The sequence below is a fragment of the Triturus cristatus genome, chromosome 8 (genome assembly GCF_964204655.1).
Source record: "Triturus cristatus chromosome 8, aTriCri1.1, whole genome shotgun sequence".
Lineage (NCBI taxonomy): Eukaryota > Metazoa > Chordata > Amphibia > Caudata > Salamandridae > Triturus > Triturus cristatus.
This window is the reverse complement of record NC_140591.1, coordinates 1,334,695,328-1,334,715,475: the sequence shown is the minus strand read 5'-3', so window position 1 is coordinate 1,334,715,475 and position 20,148 is coordinate 1,334,695,328. Positions and strand designations below refer to the sequence as shown.

The following is a 20,148-nucleotide window of genomic DNA, read 5'->3' as shown; positions in this document are numbered from 1 at the left end:
ACTATATTTGAAGACAACTGGAGGACCAAAGTTAGTAGAAGATGCTGATGTAGGGAAAAAGAAAAAATCTGCTGGTAAGCAAAAAAAACAATTTATTAACAAATTATTCAAAACAAAGAAAAATGTTCAAAATGTCTGTTGTCAGAAAAAAGTAAAAAAACATACAGAACAGCAAAAAATTGAGGATTTAGTTAATGCAAATATACCTTCTGCAATTGAAAAGTTTAACATAAACAGAAAAACAGCATTTAAAGAGATACGTAGAAAAATGTTTCAGAGAAGAGTTATGTCCAATTTGATAAAGGATATAAAAAAATATAAGCAAAAGTCTAAATATTTCAAGAGAAAAAAAGAAATTGAAGCCATTGCAGCAAAAGCATTAGAATTAAAAAGGAAACTATTCATATTAATTTTGAATAGGATGCGTACATTAGATAAAATGGTTAATGTACTAAAATCACAAAGCAAAAGCAAAAGAGTAGTGAACAGAACAAATTTTTGTAAAGTGTTTTTAGGAAAATGGATGCATAGTTCAAGTAGTGAACCTTTTTTTAATGAGGAGAGCTATTTTCAAAGTAATAGTTTGCTGCATGCAGTTGACACCAGAGGTCGTTCATACGAAGTAAAAAATGGTTGCATAATGGAGAAGGAGATAATGGTTCCAAGAGATGAGGTACAAGTGATGGCAGATGAGGCAATGGGGAGACGTCCTAAAGCCCCAGTGTACACTTGGAATTGTAGTAGTATTTGCAGTGTGCGTCAGGAATCTATTGACAGATTTCGAGAGTTTCTAAGAGAATATAGTAAAAAAAGTGTAAAACAGAAGATTAAGGTGCTTCAAAGTCTGGATCCATGCAGAGTGAGAGAGAATACTGGTTTGCAGGGTCATTCTCTGGCTTGTCTATCTAGAAAAGTGTGCAATAGTGTTTTCCATCATTTTAGGATGCTGGCTGTTCATCATACTGAAATGAGAAAGTTTGTGAGACGGTTGTATTTTGCCAAAAGTCCAGCAATAAAGTTAAATGAATTGAATAGGGCTCTGTTCCGAGGAACGGTATCAGATGTAGAGAAGGTTGTTGATGAAATTCAGTTTTGTTACTTTGGTCCTGAACAAAACAGTGCAGAGAAGGACACAGTAAATGAGGCAGAAGTGGAAGAGAATGTAGAACCTTGTGTAAGTAAGACATTTAATGATCACATAACAAAATTTGCAATAGTCTCTAATGAAAGACCAAATGTTACTTGTATTTGTTGCCGCAGAACTCATTATAGAAAACAAACTAGGAATGTTGATCTCTACAGAAAGAGTGAAAATGAAGATAATTATAAGTGGATGGATTTTGCAACATATATATTTCTAGAAAATTGTTATGAATTGGGTGAAGATCAGCGTATTTGTAAATACTGCTACAACAAGTTAGAGGAAAATAGAATGCCGACCAGAGCTGTACATAATAATTTAGAATTGGATGCTATTCCTGCTGAACTTTCTGAATTAAATACATATGAGTCTATACTCATTCAATGTGTTCATCCGTTCCAGACCATAGTACGTATGGAGCCCAAAACTGGTAAATTACCTCCTTCAGATTTACTGAGAGGTTTAAAAGGTAGAGTGGTGTATTTGCCCTTGGATTTGAAAAAAAATATGGAAACTATTGATGCGGATACTTCGGAAAGTGAACCATTAATTATTCTGGTTAATGGTGTACCTACAAAGAATAAGAAGATTTGGCAGGAGCTGGTAGATGTGCGGAAAGTACAAAGAGCAAATTTGTATTTGAAAAAAAATAACAAATGGTATGAATCAATTTATATAGTAGAAGAAGAAGAAGAAGAAGAAGATTTACAAGGAGATACTGAAACACCAAGTGGACAAATTGAAAAAGTGGACAAGTCAAAGGAAGAAGAAATTTATGAACATTTTAGCATACATCCTCTCCATTCGAAAGAAGTTATGGGAGACAATATTGATCTCTTTCAGATGAAGAAAGCAAAAGGAAATCCCGTGAGTGTATGGGAGGAGAGCTTGGAAGCTCGATGTTTTCCCCAGCTGTTTCCTAAAGGAAAAGGAGGACGATACGATGAACGTCCGGAACAGATTCCAGCTTCTGAGTATCGGACTACAAGACTATATGCTGAAGATCCCAGATTTCGACAAAGTATCCCTTATTTGTTCCATCTTTTATTTGAAAGCGACTTGTCTGCATTGTCTTATGCAGTAAATCACATTTTAAAAAGTGGAGTACATTTACAAAATGTGACTGCTAAGGATTTTATGGAGAAAGTGCAGCACCGAGATGATCATTTGGAAACACAACTGATCAATCTGATGGCTTGTCAGCGTGGGACAAATGAATATTGGTACCGACGCCATGGTGAATTAAAATGCATGTTACGGAATTTAGGAACACCAACATGGTTCCTTACCCTAAGCTGCGCCGAGTACGCTTGGGATGATTTACTGGATTTTCTACGAGAGGCCAATTCAAATATTGAAAATATCGAATACAAAACAGCAGGAGAACTGTGCTCATTGGATCCGGTTAATGTTTGCAGATATTTCAATCATAGATTTGAGGCTATGATGTCCTTCATCTGCAATAAGAAAAATCCACCCCTTGGAGAAGTAGTGGATTTCTTTTGGAGAAAAGAGTACCAGGCAAGAGGTGCTCCTCATATTCATATGCTGCTGTGGATCAAGGATGCCCCAAAGTTTGGAACAGATACTGATGAAGCAGTGTTATCTTACATTGAAGAATATGCAACATGTGCTATACCTAAAAGCACAGAAGAGAACAAGTTAAAGGAGCAAGTTCTACGTTTCCAAAGTCATCGGTGTGGAAAATACTGTCGACGGAAATACAAGAGCAAAGAAAAATACTACACTAAATGTCGATTTGGATTTCCTAGACCTGTTCTTTCAAATGGAAGAGTCAACAGTTTTATGTCAGCTGTGAGACATACTATCACAAGAAAATCACCTAAGAATACCTACAACCTTAAAAGAAAAGAAGAATCAAAAAATATAAATGACTACAACCCAGTCATTTTATCCATGTGGAACGCTAACATGGATATACAGTATGTAGCTGACAATTCCATTGCTGTTGCTCGATATGTAACGTCTTACATTACGAAATCAGAAAAAACAGAATTGAAGGAAATGTGGGAAGAGATTTCTCACGAGAAGACTGTCAGTAAGAAGCTGTACAGTTTCAGTTTGAAGATGTTATCGCATCGAGAAATTGGATCCTACGAATGTTCTGATAGATTATCTTCTGCAAGTCTCTACTCGAAGTCAAGAAGAATAATTTGGGCAAGTTTAGGCCTTGCAGCAATGAGAAATCGGGTACTGAAATCTGTAGGAGAAATTGAATATTTGGCACAGTTCGAACCTGAAAGTACAGATATATTGAAAACAAACATGTTGGACACATATTATCCCAAGAGAAGTCATCATCTGGAGAACATGTGTCTCTATGAAGTGCTGCAGAACTACATTTATTCACGGAAAGCTGCAGAAGACATCAATAATGGAAAATATAAAGTCATTGGTGAAGAAGGATGTTTGGTGAAGCAAACCAAAGGAAGTTTGATAAATCACCGGAAGCTGAGTTGCGACACTACCGACAAGAAAGAATTTTACTACTTGGCTCTTTTACAGTTGTTTAAACCATGGCGTTCAGAGGATGAACTACTGGGAGAATTCCAGAGCTATGAAGATTCTTTTAATGCTTGCAAAGACAGCATACAATGCAGTACATTCTCAACTTATCTGCAAATGTTAAATGAAGAAATTGAACAGGAAACTACAATTGCAGCAGAAATAGCTAGAGACAGTTCTCAGGACAGCCAAAGTTCAGGAACATACAGTCAAGATCCCCTAGGACAACCAATCGTTGAAAATGAAGCATCAATAGCCATGAATGAAGTGGAAACGGCTATGAATCAAGCTCAAGAAGAATTTATAGACTTAGAAAATTTGGAAAGACAACTGAATCAAGAGCAGCTACAAATTTATGAAGAGATCAAAAACAAAATTGATCACGGATTTCTACATGAAAAAAAAGAGTGCTCATGCACATCATTTCATCCAATCAGGATGTATGTAAGCGGACAAGCTGGCACTGGAAAAAGTTTCCTAATTAAAGTCATCAGAAGCTACCTAAAGCAAAAAACGGATTCTACTTTGTCTTGTGTGGTTACTGCTCCAACTGGGTTAGCAGCATATAACATAAAAGGAATCACCTTACATCGTTTGCTAATGTTACCAGTGGAGCATGAGAACAAAATACAATTCAACAAGCTAACTGGAGAAGCATGCTTGGAAGTTTCAAGAGTATTGAAGAAGATGCAAGTTCTCATTATTGATGAGGTGAGCATGGTATCAAACTTAATGCTTGCCTTTGTGCATTTAAGAATGCAGCAAATTTTGAAGACAGACTATGACGTGTTATTTGGTGGAAAACACGTCATAGTTTTTGGGGATCTTTTGCAACTTACTCCAGTTAAAGGACAACCAGTGTTTAATACTGTGACACATGAAGACACGAAGAAGTCATTGGGAAGCATTGGAAATACAAATATTTGGTCCTTCTTTGAGTACAAGGAACTTACAACTAATATGAGGCAAGCAAACGATGAAGAATATGGAAGTATTCTGAAAGATATCAGGATTGGACTACTCACAGAAGTTGGCAAAAAAGCATTACAGAGTCGGCTGCTAAATAATTTATTTCCAAAGCAAGAAATAGTTGCAGAGAAGATATACAAGAACATTGCAGAAAACAAAAGTGTCATCTGCTTAATGCCAACTCTACGTGAATGCTCAATATTCAATGAGGAACTTTTGAAATTGGAAAAGGAAGAGATCAGGAAATTAGAAGCAGTGGACAAAATTGAGGATGGAAGAATTACTGTCACAGTAACAGGCAAACTGAAAAATAAATTGGACTCACTAGAGAAGAACATCTCCAAAACAGCAGGATTAGAAAAAAATCTATATGTTTGCATGAACTGTAGAGTGTTTTTAAGGAGAAATTTGGATGTTGAAAAAGGCTTAGTAAATGGAGCGATGGGAAGAGTTGTGGGTTTTATTAATTATCAGAAAAAAGATGGAATTGAATGGTTAAAAATAAAATTTGATCAGATAGAGGAAGTTAAAGACATTTGTCGTTGTTCAGTTCGTTTCATGCTTGTGAAAGACTTATATGTACGTAGGAAGCAGTTTCCATTTTCACTAGCATATGCTGTAACTATTCACAAGTCTCAAGGATTGACTGTAGATTGTGCATTTGTGAACATTGGTTCAACTGTGTTCAAAGAAGGTATGGCATATGTAGCTTTGTCACGAGTCAAAACATTATCAGGTTTATTCATGATAGACTTCGATGACTCAAAAGTTAGTGCTGATACAAACTGTGTAAAGGAGTATAATAGATTAAGAAGAAGCTATGCTCCTCATTTAGGTCAGTATCCTGTGTTGGAGAAACGTGTAGTTTCTCGTAAAAGGAGAAATGAGAATATCTGTAATGAAGATGTAGAGAGGAGGAAAAAAAAGAGGAGTGATGTAATTGCAAGCAGAAAGAATAAGGAAAATGAAGAACAGGTTGTAGGATGTCATTTTGAAAATAGCTCTGGTGTCAACTGCTACGCAAATGTAGTGCTGAATGTTGCATTTTATCTGGAAGGTTTGCAAGAGCAGATAACACTAAATCAGGGAAAAAGATTCTGTTCTGAGCTCAGTCTCCTGTTTCAAAAGCTGAGTAAAGATAAAACTCAAATAGAAAGTGCTACTGATATTAGAAAACTTTTAGATGTATGTTCAGGACGAACACAGTTTTCTCAAAATGAACAGCAAGATGCTCACGAATTTTTGATGTATTTTCTTCAGGTAGTGGAAGAAGAAGGAGTTCCCATTGACATTTTTTTTGGTCTCTCTTATAAATGGGAACATAGTTGTGATAATTGTTATAATATAAGTGGTTCTATTGTTGATAATGAAAGGTTTATTTATTTGACATTGCCAGAGAGTAAAACAGTCACTTTTGCAAACTTAGTTAAAGATGCTAATCATAGCATGAAATGTGGTGAGTGTAATTCTGACATGTTATCAACATTAATTTTAAGGGAATACGGACAGTATGTAATTTTAATGATGCAACGATGTAGAGCTGATGGATCAAAATTGGATACTTTAATAAAGAAGTTTACAGGACAGCAATTATCAATTTCAGGAAAAACTTTTGTAACTGTTGCAATAATTTTCCATGATGGACCTACTGTTACTTCTGGACATTACACAGTTTATCTAAAATGTGAAAAAGGATGGACACTGTGTAATGATTCCCAATTGATTTTCAAACAACGTTTGCCTTTTGATTTAGCAAATTCCTATCTAATCTTCCTGAAACCTAAATTTTAGAGAGACTTGGCAAGATCTGGACAAAATAATTTTACCATTTTACAGGATTATCATTGCAATTTTGATGAAAAAAGATTTTTAAAATTATCATTTGGCCTAAAGGAAAGATAACCAATTGTAATGTGGACTTTTTAAATATTTAATGCAATTTTGAAAAACCAATAATTTAGAGATTATCGGTAACTTCTGGACATTTTAAATTTTGGAATGTTATTGGACTGCCATTGGAAATTTTTTCAAAAATGATTTAAAAAATTACTATTTGGCCATGTGGAAAAGTAAGCAATTCTATTGTGGACTAAATAAATTATTCAAAAAATTTTCGTGAACCAAAATGTTACAGAGAATCGGTGAGATCTGGACAGATTAAACTTTAGAATTTTAATGGTTTTCCCTTGGAAATTTATTCCAGGGAAAGAATAAAAAATACTATTTGGCCTAAAGGAAATAAAATCAGATGTATTTTGGAGTTATTTGAGATATATTATTGTGAATGTACTTCTGAAACAAAAATATCAGACGGTCTTTTAAAGAAAAAAGTATTGTTTTTAGATGACATTTTTTTAGAATAATATGCATTTCTGTAATGATAAGTTTAAATGAGAAGAGATTCTGGGCTTTTTTAATACAATCTTTGAGATTGTTAAATTTTTTTTGCCCGCTGTAAAATGATGAATGCAATTGCTTTCACAATTTATAGTGAAATGCAATATATTCTGAAAACAGCAAAAATAAGGCAAAAATTATTTTTTGGTAAAAAATGTAAATATGTGTACTGTATTATAAATTGTTATAAAAATATTAATACTTTTTTCTTTTTTTCCAGATCGATATACAAAATTTTCGAAAACTACAACCATTTTAAAAACTATTTTTTAAAAAAACAAATGAATAAATTTTTCTTTGAGTGAGTATGGTAAGTCAATAGTAATAATTGTAGTCTCTCAAAGACCTTGTAATGTGATAAATTATTTTTAGTGTTTTTTTAAAAAAAAAAAAAAAATTACGCGTACCGTACGCGTACGGTAAAAAAAAAAAAAAAAAAAGTTTTTAAAAACATGTAAAAAAAAGATGAAAGATAAGGTTGGCTCTTAAAAGAACCGTTGTGTTCATGCAGGGACAGAGGAAAGGAGCCATGGGAAAATCATTCAAAGCTACAAATGTGCTGATCTATTTTGTCATTCACTAGGGAAACACTGGTCTCCCTATGACAAATTAGACCTTTACAAACTGCGCAATGAATATCAACCCTCCGAAATCGAAGGTTCATTTCCAGAGGGCCAGCAGAAGGAGATGCTCCCCCCACAGATGAAGGGCTCACCTGACCTGCAGAAGAAGGAGTCTGCCCTGCAGATGATGGTCCAGGCTGAGCTGCTGTGGAAGTACTGGCTCGTCTTTCTGAAGAGTTACCTCCAAAAAGATGACCATGTGTCCTTCTGTGTACATCCTGGAGGTGCCTCATCATGGTGTGATTCCCAAAGGAATACTTCCTGTCAGGATTACCTCTAGAAAGTACACGTGAACACAGCTTGCAAGTAACTTTGGGTGCATTCACCTTTTGCTGGCCTTCTGGAAAAGTAAAATAATCCCAAACATAAGAAGGCTTTACTTTCCTCGCTCTCTGCCTCAAGACAGTGCTGGTGGTGCTAGCCTCACTCTCAGAAGGGCTCTGCTGTTCTGCCATCGTATCCCAAAGACAAACCAGCTCCTTCTCCTAAGGGATCACAAGCAGAAATGAGGGGAATGGGTGTGGTGTAGGAGAGTTCTAGAACTGAAAGTAGTTTCAACCAATCAAAAGTTGTGTTTCAAGATCACATGACCTACCGTACGCTTACGGTACGCTTACGGTACGCTTACGGCAAAAAGTACGCGTGCGCGTAAAAAAGACACGCGCTTGTGCGCATGGGCATAACAGTCACTCCCCGGCACTACCGCGTAACGTGCGCGTATTGCGTAAGCGCGCACGCGTCCCACGCGCGGCTACGCAACGTACGTAACTCTACGCAAGCAGCGTGGATAGATTACGGACGTTGCGTACACCGTACGCTTACGTCACGCTTACGGTACGCTTACGGCAAAAAGTACGCATGCGCGTAAAAAAGACACGCGCTTGCGCGCATGCGCATAACAGTCACTCCCCGGTACTACCGCGTAACGTGCGCGTATTGCGTAAGCGCGCACGCGTCCCACGCGCGGCTACGCAAAGTACGTAAATCTACGCAAGCAGCGTGGATAGATTACGGACGTTATGTAAACCGTACGCTTACCGTAAGCTTACGGTACGCGTAATATAAAAAAAAAAAAAAAAAATTACATTTTACATGTTTATTTTAAAAATTATATTTAAAAAAAATATTTAAGAATTTTTTTTTAAAAAGCATAATCTTTATAAAAGATAAATAAATTAAATTAAAAATATGTTTGAAAAAAATGAAGAATAAAAAAAAAAAAAAGCATTTAAAAAACCTTGCAAATTCACTGAAAAAACCATGGGTTTCAAACACGTTATAGTTAGGAATTAGCATTTAAAAAACCTTGCAAATTCACTGAAAAAACCATGGGTTTCACACACGTTATAGTTAGGAATTAGCATTTAAAAAACCTTAGAAATTCACTGAAAAAACCATAGGTTTCACACACGTTATAGTTAGGAATTAGCATTTAAAAAACCTTAGAAATTCAGTGAAAAAACCATAGGTTTCACACATGTTATAGTTAGCTGGACATTTTACTCGTAAAAAACCAATGAAATTGCCCCGTTATAGTTAGTTAAGCTAACTATAACTCGCGCGCCCGCAATGCACTGCTGATGACGTCACATATTACATCACTCATGACATGGTCAGTGACATCACTCATGACATCACTGATGACATCTCAAATGACATCACTGATGACATCACTGATGACATCATCCTTGTGATAGAGTGGCAGACCTCCTCTCACCCTAATATAACCTTTGATACACACATTCAAAAATAGAGTCTAAAATTTTCAAAACAATGGACATACCAATACCAGTTACAACAACCTCTTCAGTAATTCTAAGATCCACATACACATCCACTCATTCACCAACAGTCCTATACAGTCACTCATACATGTACTCACTCATCATATGTACTCATACACCTATACATCCTGTTACATAATGCCACTCATCCATAGAGTTACTCACACACATAGTCACCCATGCTAATAAAGAATCAAACATCCGTTTACTTGCATATACAGTTATACACACACCACCACACTTACTTCTACGGAAACTTACACATACTTAGTCTTTTAAACAATCACTTATAGAAACACATACTTATTCATACAGGAACTCTTTCAATCTCTCCCTCTCACATATACTCACATATATACACCAATAGTCACATATACTAGTTTAAGACATATGTAGTTACTCCTGAAGACACTATTGAGACAGTCATTCACTCACTAACACACCCATACACACACTCATCCACCCATACAGTCCTGCACACATGCTGTGTTCAACACATACAAACAGTGAGTCACTCATTCATGCACCTATGCACTACGTAATACCCCCCACCGAACCATGCAGACACTCAGACTGATACTCAAAAAAACAACTAATAACCTATATAGACACCCATGTAGCTACTCACCAACCCATGCAGCCACTTATACACAAAGTGAGAGATACACTTAATCAGTCAGTTACACAATCAATTTTTCAAAAACAAATCATCCATTTAGACACTTATATACCCATTTATTCTTCCATCGACCTTGAGATATACATATATAAAACATATTTAATTTTCAGAAAAACACACATTCACTGGATGATGTCATCAGTGATGTCATCAGTGATGTCATTTGAGATGTCATCAGTGATGTCATGAGTGATGTCACTGACCATGTCATGAGTGATGTAATATGTGACGTCATCAGCAGTGCATTGCGGGCGCGCGAGTTATAGTTAGCTTAACTAACTATAACGGGGCAATTTCATTGGTTTTTTACGAGTAAAATGTCCAGCTAACTATAACATGTGTGAAACCTATGGTTTTTTCACTGAATTTCTAAGGTTTTTTAAATGCTAATTCCTAACTATAACGTGTGTGAAACCTATGGTTTTTTCAGTGAATATATATATATATATTACCTACTGGCGGTCGCCAGTAGGTAGTTATAGTTAGGACCACGTTTCCATAGGAAAACCTCAACATTCTATTTTGAATAACTTTGGCGCCGGTCGACGAATCCTCGCGAATTTCTCAAAATAGGTGGGGCGCTACGCTCCGCTCCTACCCTGAAAGTCTCGGGGGGATCCGTCAAGCGGGGGCTGAGATAAAAGGGGGGTCCCAAAACGCGTTTTTCCCATGCATTTTTCCATAGGACCTTTAGAACGAGCTACAGCCCGAACGGCTGAACAGAATTACTCAAAATTTGGCACAGAGGTAGTCCCTAGGTCAAGGAAGTGCCTTTTGTAGGTTTGGTGTAAATCTGTTCAGTAGATTCTGAGAAAATAGCCTTTAAATCAATATATATATCTGAGCCAGCTTACGGTACGCTTACCGTACGCTTACGGTAAGCGTACGGTGGCGTGCGCGAGCGCGATTCTGATTGGCTCTTAGATCTTAGTAAACATTCGAATCGGCCGAAACCAGGAAGCGGCGGCCGCCATTTTGTGTATTTCACTCTGAAAAAAAAGAGTGAAAACAAGGAAAGGGGGCAATGAGGAGAGTTACAGACCCCCTAACATTTGTAAGGGGGTCAAAGAAGGACAGAAAAGTACAAAAAAAACATTTATTGATTTTAAAAAAAATCACGGGGTACGCGTACGGTAAGCTTACAGTAAGCGTACGGTAGAAAAAAAAAAAAAAAATGAAAATCAGATTTAAGTGTTTAGATATTAGGGGGCTCTAAAAAGAGCCGTTGTGTTTATGAAATGATTTTTTAGTGGTACCTACAAGTAAGTACCGATGCAGAGTCTAAGGTTCAAGAGGAAGACTCTGTTCCCTTCATCATTGAAGTGCACACCATCTCCTCTATAAATGTCTTGCATGTCATAACGCAAGTTGTTGTGGTAAATGGCACCCATACCATAGTCACGGAGGAAAGCAGAAACAGATTTGTTGACGTGCTTTCTTGCTTTGTCATCGCACCGCGTGCACGGCACTAACTGCGTAAAGTGGGCGCGCGGTGCGCGAAGCGCACCGCGTGCTCACTGTGCGCGCACGGTGCGCGAAGCGCACCGTGCGCGCACGGAACGAACTGCGTTAAGTGGGCGCGCACGCCACGAATGGCGTAAAGTAACTTAGCATTTAAAAAACCGTACAAATTCACTGAAAAAACCATAGGTTTCACACACGTTATAGTTAGGAATTAGCATTTAAAAAACCTTGCAAATTCACTGAAAAAACCATAGGTTTCACACATGTTATAGTTAGTGGAAATTTTACTGATAAAAAACCAATGAAATTCCCCCGTTATAGTTAGTGCAGGCAACTATAACTCACGCGACCGCAATCTTCTGCTGATGACATATGTGTCTTTATGAAAAAAAAATATTTGTAATATATGTATAGCTAAAAATGTATGGAAGAAGACATGGGCAAATAAGTGTCTAAATACAGTATTAGCATCAGCAGAGGATTGCGGTCGCGTGAGTTATAGTTGCCTGCACTAACTATAACGGGGGAATTTCATTGGTTTTTTATCAGTAAAATTTCCACTAACTATAACATGTGTGAAACCTATGGTTTTTTCAGTGAATATATATATATATATATATATATATATATATATATATACGTGTGTGTGTTAATTTATATTTACAAAACGTTTTTGAATAATTTAGTCTGTAGATAAATGGATTTTGATTTTAAGGGTTGGATAGGATTGAGGTCATTGTATGCATGTTTCTGTGTGTTTTTATTTAACGTCTAAGATATTTTTTTTGATATATAAGTAGATTAAATCTTTAATATAAACATGTTTATCTTTTTAAGGAAATAGGTTCTTAAAATATGTAAGTTTTTTCTTATAAGAATATATGCTACATATGACTATCTTGTCAATTCAATAATTCAATATGATGTTTATATTATTTATAATATATGTTGTTATTATTTTAAAAAAATTCAACTATTTAGAATGTACAAATTTAAATTGTAATATGAGAAAATTACATTGAAAATATTTATTTGGTAATATCCAATACCTTTTCTCACTGAAAACATGAAAAGGTATATAAAAGGTATTTTGCAGATAGAGAGTCTCCACACCTTAAATTAATGGCTGGAGACCATTCACTGAATGTTTGAGTTTAAAATCATTATTAATAACTTTTTTTCTGTTTGTGGAAATTCCCACCACTGAAGGGGGCGATCTTCCTAAGGCAATTTCAGGAAAATATATAACATTCTTTTTTTTTATTAACAATGTAAAGAAAATTATTTTATAATAAAAAAAATATATATATATATATATTCACTGAAAAAACCATAGGTTTCACACACGTTATAGTTAGGAATTAGCATTTAAAAAACCTTGCAAATTCACTTAAAAAACCATAGGTTTCACACATGTTATAGTTAGCTGGGCATTTCACTCGTGAAAAACCAATGAAATTCCCCCGTTATAGTTAGTGCAGGCAACTATAACTCACGCGACCGCAATCCTCTGCTGATGACGTCAGATATTACATCACTGTATTTAGACACTTATTTACCCATGTCTTCTTCCATTAATTTTTAGCTATACATATATTACAAATATTTTTTTTTCAGAAAAACACATATGTCATCAGTGATGTAATATCTGACGTCATCAGCAGAGGATTGCGGTCGCGTGAGTTATAGTTGCCTGCACTAACTATAACGGGGGAATTTCATTGGTTTTTCACGAGTGAAATGCCCAGCTAGCTATAACATGTGTGAAACCTATGGTTTTTTAAGTGAATTTGCAAGGTTTTTTAAATGCTAATTCCTAACTATAACGTGTGTGAAACCTATGGTTTTTTCAGTGAATTTGTACGGTTTTTTAAATGCTAAGTTATGTATTTATTTATTTATTTATTTATTTATTTAAGGTTTTTCACCGTGCGCGCGCTGTGGGCGTTCGGTGCGCGAAGTTCGCGGAATTTTTCCGTTTCTCCCGTGCACGTACGCTACGCGCACTCCGCGATTTTTCATAACAAATTTAAAATACATTTTTGCCCTTGGGGGTCCTTCTGGGACCCCCTGACCAAGGCTAGGGGGTCAGGAACTGTCCAGCCTGCCCGCTTTACAAGTTATCCACCTTTGTTTTTCACCCCCTCAGACTGCGAGAGACAAAATGGCGGCCGACACTTCCTGGTTTCGACCGATTCGAATGTTTACTAAGATCTAACAACCAATCAGAATCGCGCTCGCGCACGGCAGCGTGCGCGTACGGTAGGCTTACGGTACGCGCTCGGAGCGCGCCCATAGATATATATATTGGTTTAAATGCTATTTTCTCAGGAAATACTGAACAGATTTACACCAGACCTGCAAAAGGCACTTCATGGACCTTATGGCTACCTCTCTGCCAAATTTCACATAATTCTGTTCAGCCGTTCGGGCTGTAGCTGCGACTAAAGTCCCTATGGAAAAATGCATGGGGAAAACGCGTTTTGGGACCCCCCTTTTTTCTCGGCCCCCGCTTGACGAATCCCCCCGAAACTTTCAGGGTAGGAGCTGAGCGGAGCGCCCCATTAGTTTTGAAAATTTCGTGAGGATTCGTCAACTGGCGCCAAAGTTATTCAAAATAGAATTTTGAGATTTCCTCTGGAAACTAGGTTGTAACTATAACTATCTACTGGCGACCGCCAGTAGATAATATATATATATATATATATAGCCCCAATGGAAGGAAGCCAGCTGGCAGGTAAGTGGTTCAAATCTTTAATGGCAACATCTTGCAAACAGGCAGCTGGGAGAACAAAAGCATCCGCATGCACACTGAGCCAGACGCGTTTCGGAAACTCAGGTCCCTTCTTCAATGACTTTAGTTCCTGAAATAACAAGACAGCAGTCCTGGCACAATTTTAAGTTCGGAGATCCTGCCCCAGTGGGTGTGGCAATTCACATTGCATTCTGGTTCCTGTAGTGCCATGAAATCCTCTCAAGTGAGTCCATCATTGTTTAAACATTTTAAATAACAAATACTACCCATGTGGGTCGATGCCAAGTCACACAATACTGCCTGCACCGCTTTTCTCCTGTTGCCGTTGAAAAGCTGCCTCCCGCAGCGCTGCCACCGACTTGGCGCGAACGCGGGCCCGCTCTCAAGCGGTGGGCTTCCTTCCGCGGCTGGGCTCAGCCGTTAAATATCCAAACAACATGGTAGCCCCAATGGAAGGAAGCCAGCCGGCAGGTAAGTGGTTCAAATCTTTAATGGCAACATCTTGCAAACAGGCAGCGGGGAGAACAAAGGCATTCGCATGCAGGAACGTTTCTTTTTATTTTCAGATGTGCTCTTGGTTTGTGCAGTACTTCCCAGTTGCTGTCCGCTTTTTAGGTTTGGTTTTCAGCCTTCTCACATTTGGTTCATTGTTGGGTATTTATTAAAAAAAGAAAATGCATTTATTTATTTTTTGTTATACTTATTTTTTTAATGTACTATAACTTAGAGAAAGATTTTAGTTTTAGAGAGCCAGTAAACTTTCCTTCAATATACAATAGGAAATCGTATTTTGGGACCCTCTTTTTTCTTAATCCACGCTTGACGGCTCATTCCGAAACTATACAGGGAGGAGCTGAGGCAGAGGTTTTTATTTTTTATTAAATTAAATTGTCAATAAAGGATTTATATTCAAAAGAGTCTTTCTTTGCACTCTCTAGCTCTACAGGCCACATAATGTAGCCATTAGATCAACCACCAGGGTTTCTCACACAAGGGAGCCCAATAGCAAAATTAACGGCTCTGGGGATGTTTGAATATATCGCAAACCTGTGATCAATTCAATGGGCCAGGGAAGTTAGTTCTCCTGGAAGACTGCTGTGCTTCCTGTCACCCACTGTAAAACTTACATCAATTCCTCACTTCCTCTTGATGCCCTCCTTGAGGCATCAAGAGGAAGAAACTATACAATAAACAAGCACGTAAAACATTCCTCTGTAGCAGTGTTTTTTTTAAGCTGCGATTATTCTTTGCGGCTTCATGCTGTGCTTGTTTTTTATATATTTTTGTTCAACATAGCTCTTTGTCGGTTCTCTGGTCCCACCTGAGGCTCCCATGTCTTGAAGGGCTGTTGGGAGGCCCACTGGTAGAACCACTCAACAAAGCCCCAGTGGTCCAAGCCGGCACTTATTCTTATTTTTCCATCCCCACTTGATGGATCACCCTGAAACATTTGAAAAATGCTCACAAATTACTTAGGTTTATGACCAGCAATCCCTTTCTTTCGTTAACAATGGACACGATGTGGGGGAAAAAAATCAGCACACTTGGAGTAATAATTCTGCATTAGGCAACAGTGGATTACCATCAACCCACTTGTTCCCACATATGAATTACAAAAGAATCACACACTACCCAAATAGTTTTCACACTTACATTACTTGCCAATTCATGCAGGAACAAGTGTGTGAATTGATTAGGAGAAGTATGTACACAACAACCCCTTGAGGAAAGATTATGGAAACAGTAACACCTAATCGGTTTCTCAGTACAAATTTCAAAGCATGGGAAGTTCATTTTGTTACACTTAAAAGAAAACACTGTGCCTGTCTGAATTGCAGAGATTTGAGGCATTGGTGCTAGAATGTTGATGGGCTTACATGCACTTTCTACAGAAGCCTCCAGATCCTTTACACAGTCCATGTATTGCTGCATTCAGGGCAAGCATTTCAGGTTCAGGTGCCCAGTTTCTAAGCACAGTCAATTGGGGGCCAACAAGTGATAGGCTATTGCATTAGAGATTGTAGCTGGTTTTGGTGCTAGTGCAGTGGGATACCCAGATGACATAAAAAGGTTTACTGGCCTGTAACTAAGAACCTACCTTATACAAACAATTACAGTTTAAAGCTGGAGACAATGTAGCTTCTGAGTTGGTGACAGGGTTCAACTGACAGTATCTGTGGGAAAGAAGTGGTCAACAGAACTGGAACTAGAGAGACCTCATCTAGCTAAATCCCCCGGCAGGGAGTAAAATCGAGGTAATTGTCATGACTGATAGATAAAACTAGCACACAAACACACACTGTATTCCAACTGCACAGTGCATCAGGGATGAAGCCATCTTACTCAGAAAGAACACAAGCATGGTAAGTCCTACACTGGACCCAACTGTGATGTGCTGCAGCAGATGATGCTTACAGATGATTCATTTAGCAGTTGTCAAGGGGAACCTTGTGCCCTTGCACAGCCATAATTGAACACAAGTTCTCACAAGTTCTCCAAGTTACATAGTGTCTATACTCTGGCAGGAGAGTGCTGCTCCTGCAGTGTCACTGTAGCTCCTTCTCATTGGTAGGCATCCCTTTACCTTTGTGTAGGTCATTCACAGCAGTAGTTTCAGAAATATAATAAGCAGGGCTAGTTTATTGTCTTTAATGGCAACAGCAACCCTCACTGTACTATCACAAGATTACACTACTTCTCGGTACACTGTTGTGCAGCTCCTACTTGGATATTGAGAGAACTCAGTACTGGCCAATAGACCCAGTACTGTTATATTTCCGGACCAGTCAGGCCCTTAGTCTGATGACCACAGTTACATTAATTTACCCCTTTACTATAAATGTTTTAGGGTATTAGACTTGGTTTGATATCATGACGTGAGTACTTTATTTTAGATTTCTCTGTGGGTGTGATATTTCTTTACCTTACATGTGTTTTATGTTTTCAGGTTGTGCATTGGCATAATATATTAGTGAGGCCAGGATGTAAGGACCCATGTATGACTCAGCTTAGTGTTTTAGGAGCCCATTGTGAGTAAACATTTGGGCTGAATTGGTGTTCTTTTGGTGTTTTGGTTCCTTTATTGTGTTTCGCTGAGTCACAGGCTTTATGGTTGTGGTGCTGTTTCTGACCTTTTCCATAACACTTTCATCAACATCTTTGGTTATCTTGGTTGCATACTTTCCTATCAGTCTTTAGATGAGTAGAATATTAGTTTACATTATGCTATTTTATTTTATCATAGATTAGTAAAGGTTCCATATATGTTTGGTAAGTTGCAACACTTCATCCTGAAGATGGTCCCAAGAACTTTTTGACAATGGGGGACCGAAACGTTGACACTATAATCATGGCAAGATTTAGATATTTATGATAAAATCCTTTTTCTCATAATAATTTGTTTAACCTGGAGGATAGAATTTTTGAGTGATTATCTTGGCACCTTGGAGTTTAATCTGTGTGTATTGGGAAATATCCGAGTGGTACCACGGAGATGTGTGATTTCATTGGAATATATTTTTGAACCCAGTGTTGTTATTATTTTGTGTTTTTTGGTTCTAATAAATCATATCGAATATTAATCTGCAAAAAAAGTATATCTCATATTCTAATTAAATTGTCAATTGCATGTAATTAAGTTAGCAGATACATATGTTACTGCCATTTTGAAAAGTACTCTCCTTCAGGGGACTTTTGTATATTGCTTGTGTCTATAATACAGCGCGGGTGCAGAGGCAAAGAGATTCCCTCATTTGCATGGGGCCCCTTTGCACCCAAGGGCACAACGTATAATATGGCCCCTGGTGAGCTGAAGTTAGAGAAATCTTGATACAGTGCACCAAGAGAAAAACGTTGTTAGATTCGTTGGTAGATGGGAAAAAAATCTGTAAATCATTTTGAAGAGATGACATGATTTGAGGCACCACTTACTTTTTAATTTTATTCAAAAGAATGAAAACAGGTATTAATTAACTAATGTTGAGGTTTTAAAACAACAGTCTGCCCTTGCATGTTTCCAAGTCACTTGGGGTGTGTGCTTGAGTGTGCTTGTGTAGCACCAAATCACCGGAGTCTACTCCTTGTGTTTGGTATAGTCAAATAGGAAAAACATATTTTTCCTGACTGAAATGTAATACTTGGAGAAATATAATCATCTCTATAAAATTACCTATAACAGTTCAGCAATAACGCCAAATACGGATCATCTATGGGAGTTGGCGAACTTTAAGTAATTGTCACAGATTGCATAAGCAGATATTCACTAAAAACATTTTATGACATGATAATTACATGGATCCACTCAGTGATATATTTTAGGCAGTGTGAGATGGCTCCATGTGAAGCAGGGATTTACCTTACTCTGTTTTCTTTGATCCATTGCAATGAAAATATGCTTTTGTTTGAAGGGATTTGCAAAAGATTGATGGTACACCAGTAACAAGCTCTAGCGCAGGGTTACCCACAGGCACCATCTTCTTACTTTACAAGTACATATCCCTATGTTATGAACAGTGTCTGAGTGTTCTTAGTGAGGCATATTATCCAAATGTCCTTTCTGACAGAGGTGCAATGGTTCACATTCAGTCTCAGGTACAGGCGGTTCCACCATCTGTGAGCCAGAACACAGCCCATTCTACTTGAGTCAGATGTGGAGCTGCAGGTCCTCCCCATTTAGAAGTTTCAGTTATTATTCAAATTATATAGAATTAAGAGTAATGATGCCCAGTTTTATTTTCTAATGCTTAAATCATGAGTGCAATTGTTTTCAATGTTTTAATGGCTGTAATTTTCTTTATCTTTGTATTTATTAATTTTATGGGTATTTTGCCTGAGATTAGCTAACTGAGAAAACAGAACAAGCATAAATGTCTTGGACTGTCGCGAATTGCAGCTTAAGGACCCTTTTCTGAGGGAGGAGAGATAGTCAAAAACCAGATCAGATGTTTACATATTCAACAAGTGCATGATCTAATTGATTTATGCGACTTCAAAATGGAATATATTATGTATGCAAATTTCTTTATAAAGCAGTTTTATTTATAAAGCTTTCCTGTGGAACCTCTTCAGGAGAGGTTTCATAATTGCTCTGACCTGAACAGGACCTCATTATAAAATTGACTATCTTCATCTCTTTGGGGTCCCTTTCAAGGTATCACATGTATGGCCTGAATGTTTATCGCTTCAGCGTTAGTATCACCACTGGATCCAACATGGAAGCAATTATTTTCCAAAAGGAAGGGAATTATGGCAACAATTGGAATTTTGGCCAAGTAACATTGAACACAACCTCCAATCTTACGGTGAGCTCCAATCATTCTATTTTAATGAGATAATATACTAATGATTTCTACTAATAGTAACACTGTACATTATTTGCATGACCAGACTTGTGCGAAGACATGGTTAGGGATATGTCATGCCTAATACATGGGTTAATGCACTTCAGATTGGTATTCGTTATTGAGAAACAAAGTACTTTTTTGTCATCTTTATAAAGCTTTTCAAGACCAACTCAAGGCCTACCTCTCCTAGAAGTCAACCCGCTATCAGTCCGCAAGGACCCGTTGGTCCTCAACAGCCAATAACATGTCCATTGGTTTCCTGGGATTGTGCTACCATGATCAACGATCTCAAAATCAGGAAATATCGAAAATGTTCTTTGCAATTTTAGACAGGAAGGTGATCTACGCCAATGGTCACTTAGTCTGTAGTGAGCACTATCAAATATTTTTTGCTCACTGATATTTCAAAGGCTTCAATCATAAATTGATTACAAGATGGATAGAATTCATTTTAAGGTATGTAATATC

The 20,148-nt window shown here is 37.4% G+C and overlaps 1 protein-coding gene across 2 annotated transcripts in view; it reads left to right on the top strand.

Annotated features, from left to right (window-relative positions):
* Window positions 1-20,148, top strand: part of TMPRSS15 (transmembrane serine protease 15) — a 1,488,231-nt gene that overhangs the window by 776,434 nt on the left and 691,649 nt on the right. For both annotated transcript variants that reach the window (XM_085623059.1, XM_085623060.1), the window contains exon 13: window positions 19,488-19,638. In XM_085623059.1, coding sequence (XP_085479185.1) covers window positions 19,488-19,638 — 151 coding nt within the window. The remainder of the gene's footprint in view (window positions 1-19,487; window positions 19,639-20,148) is intronic.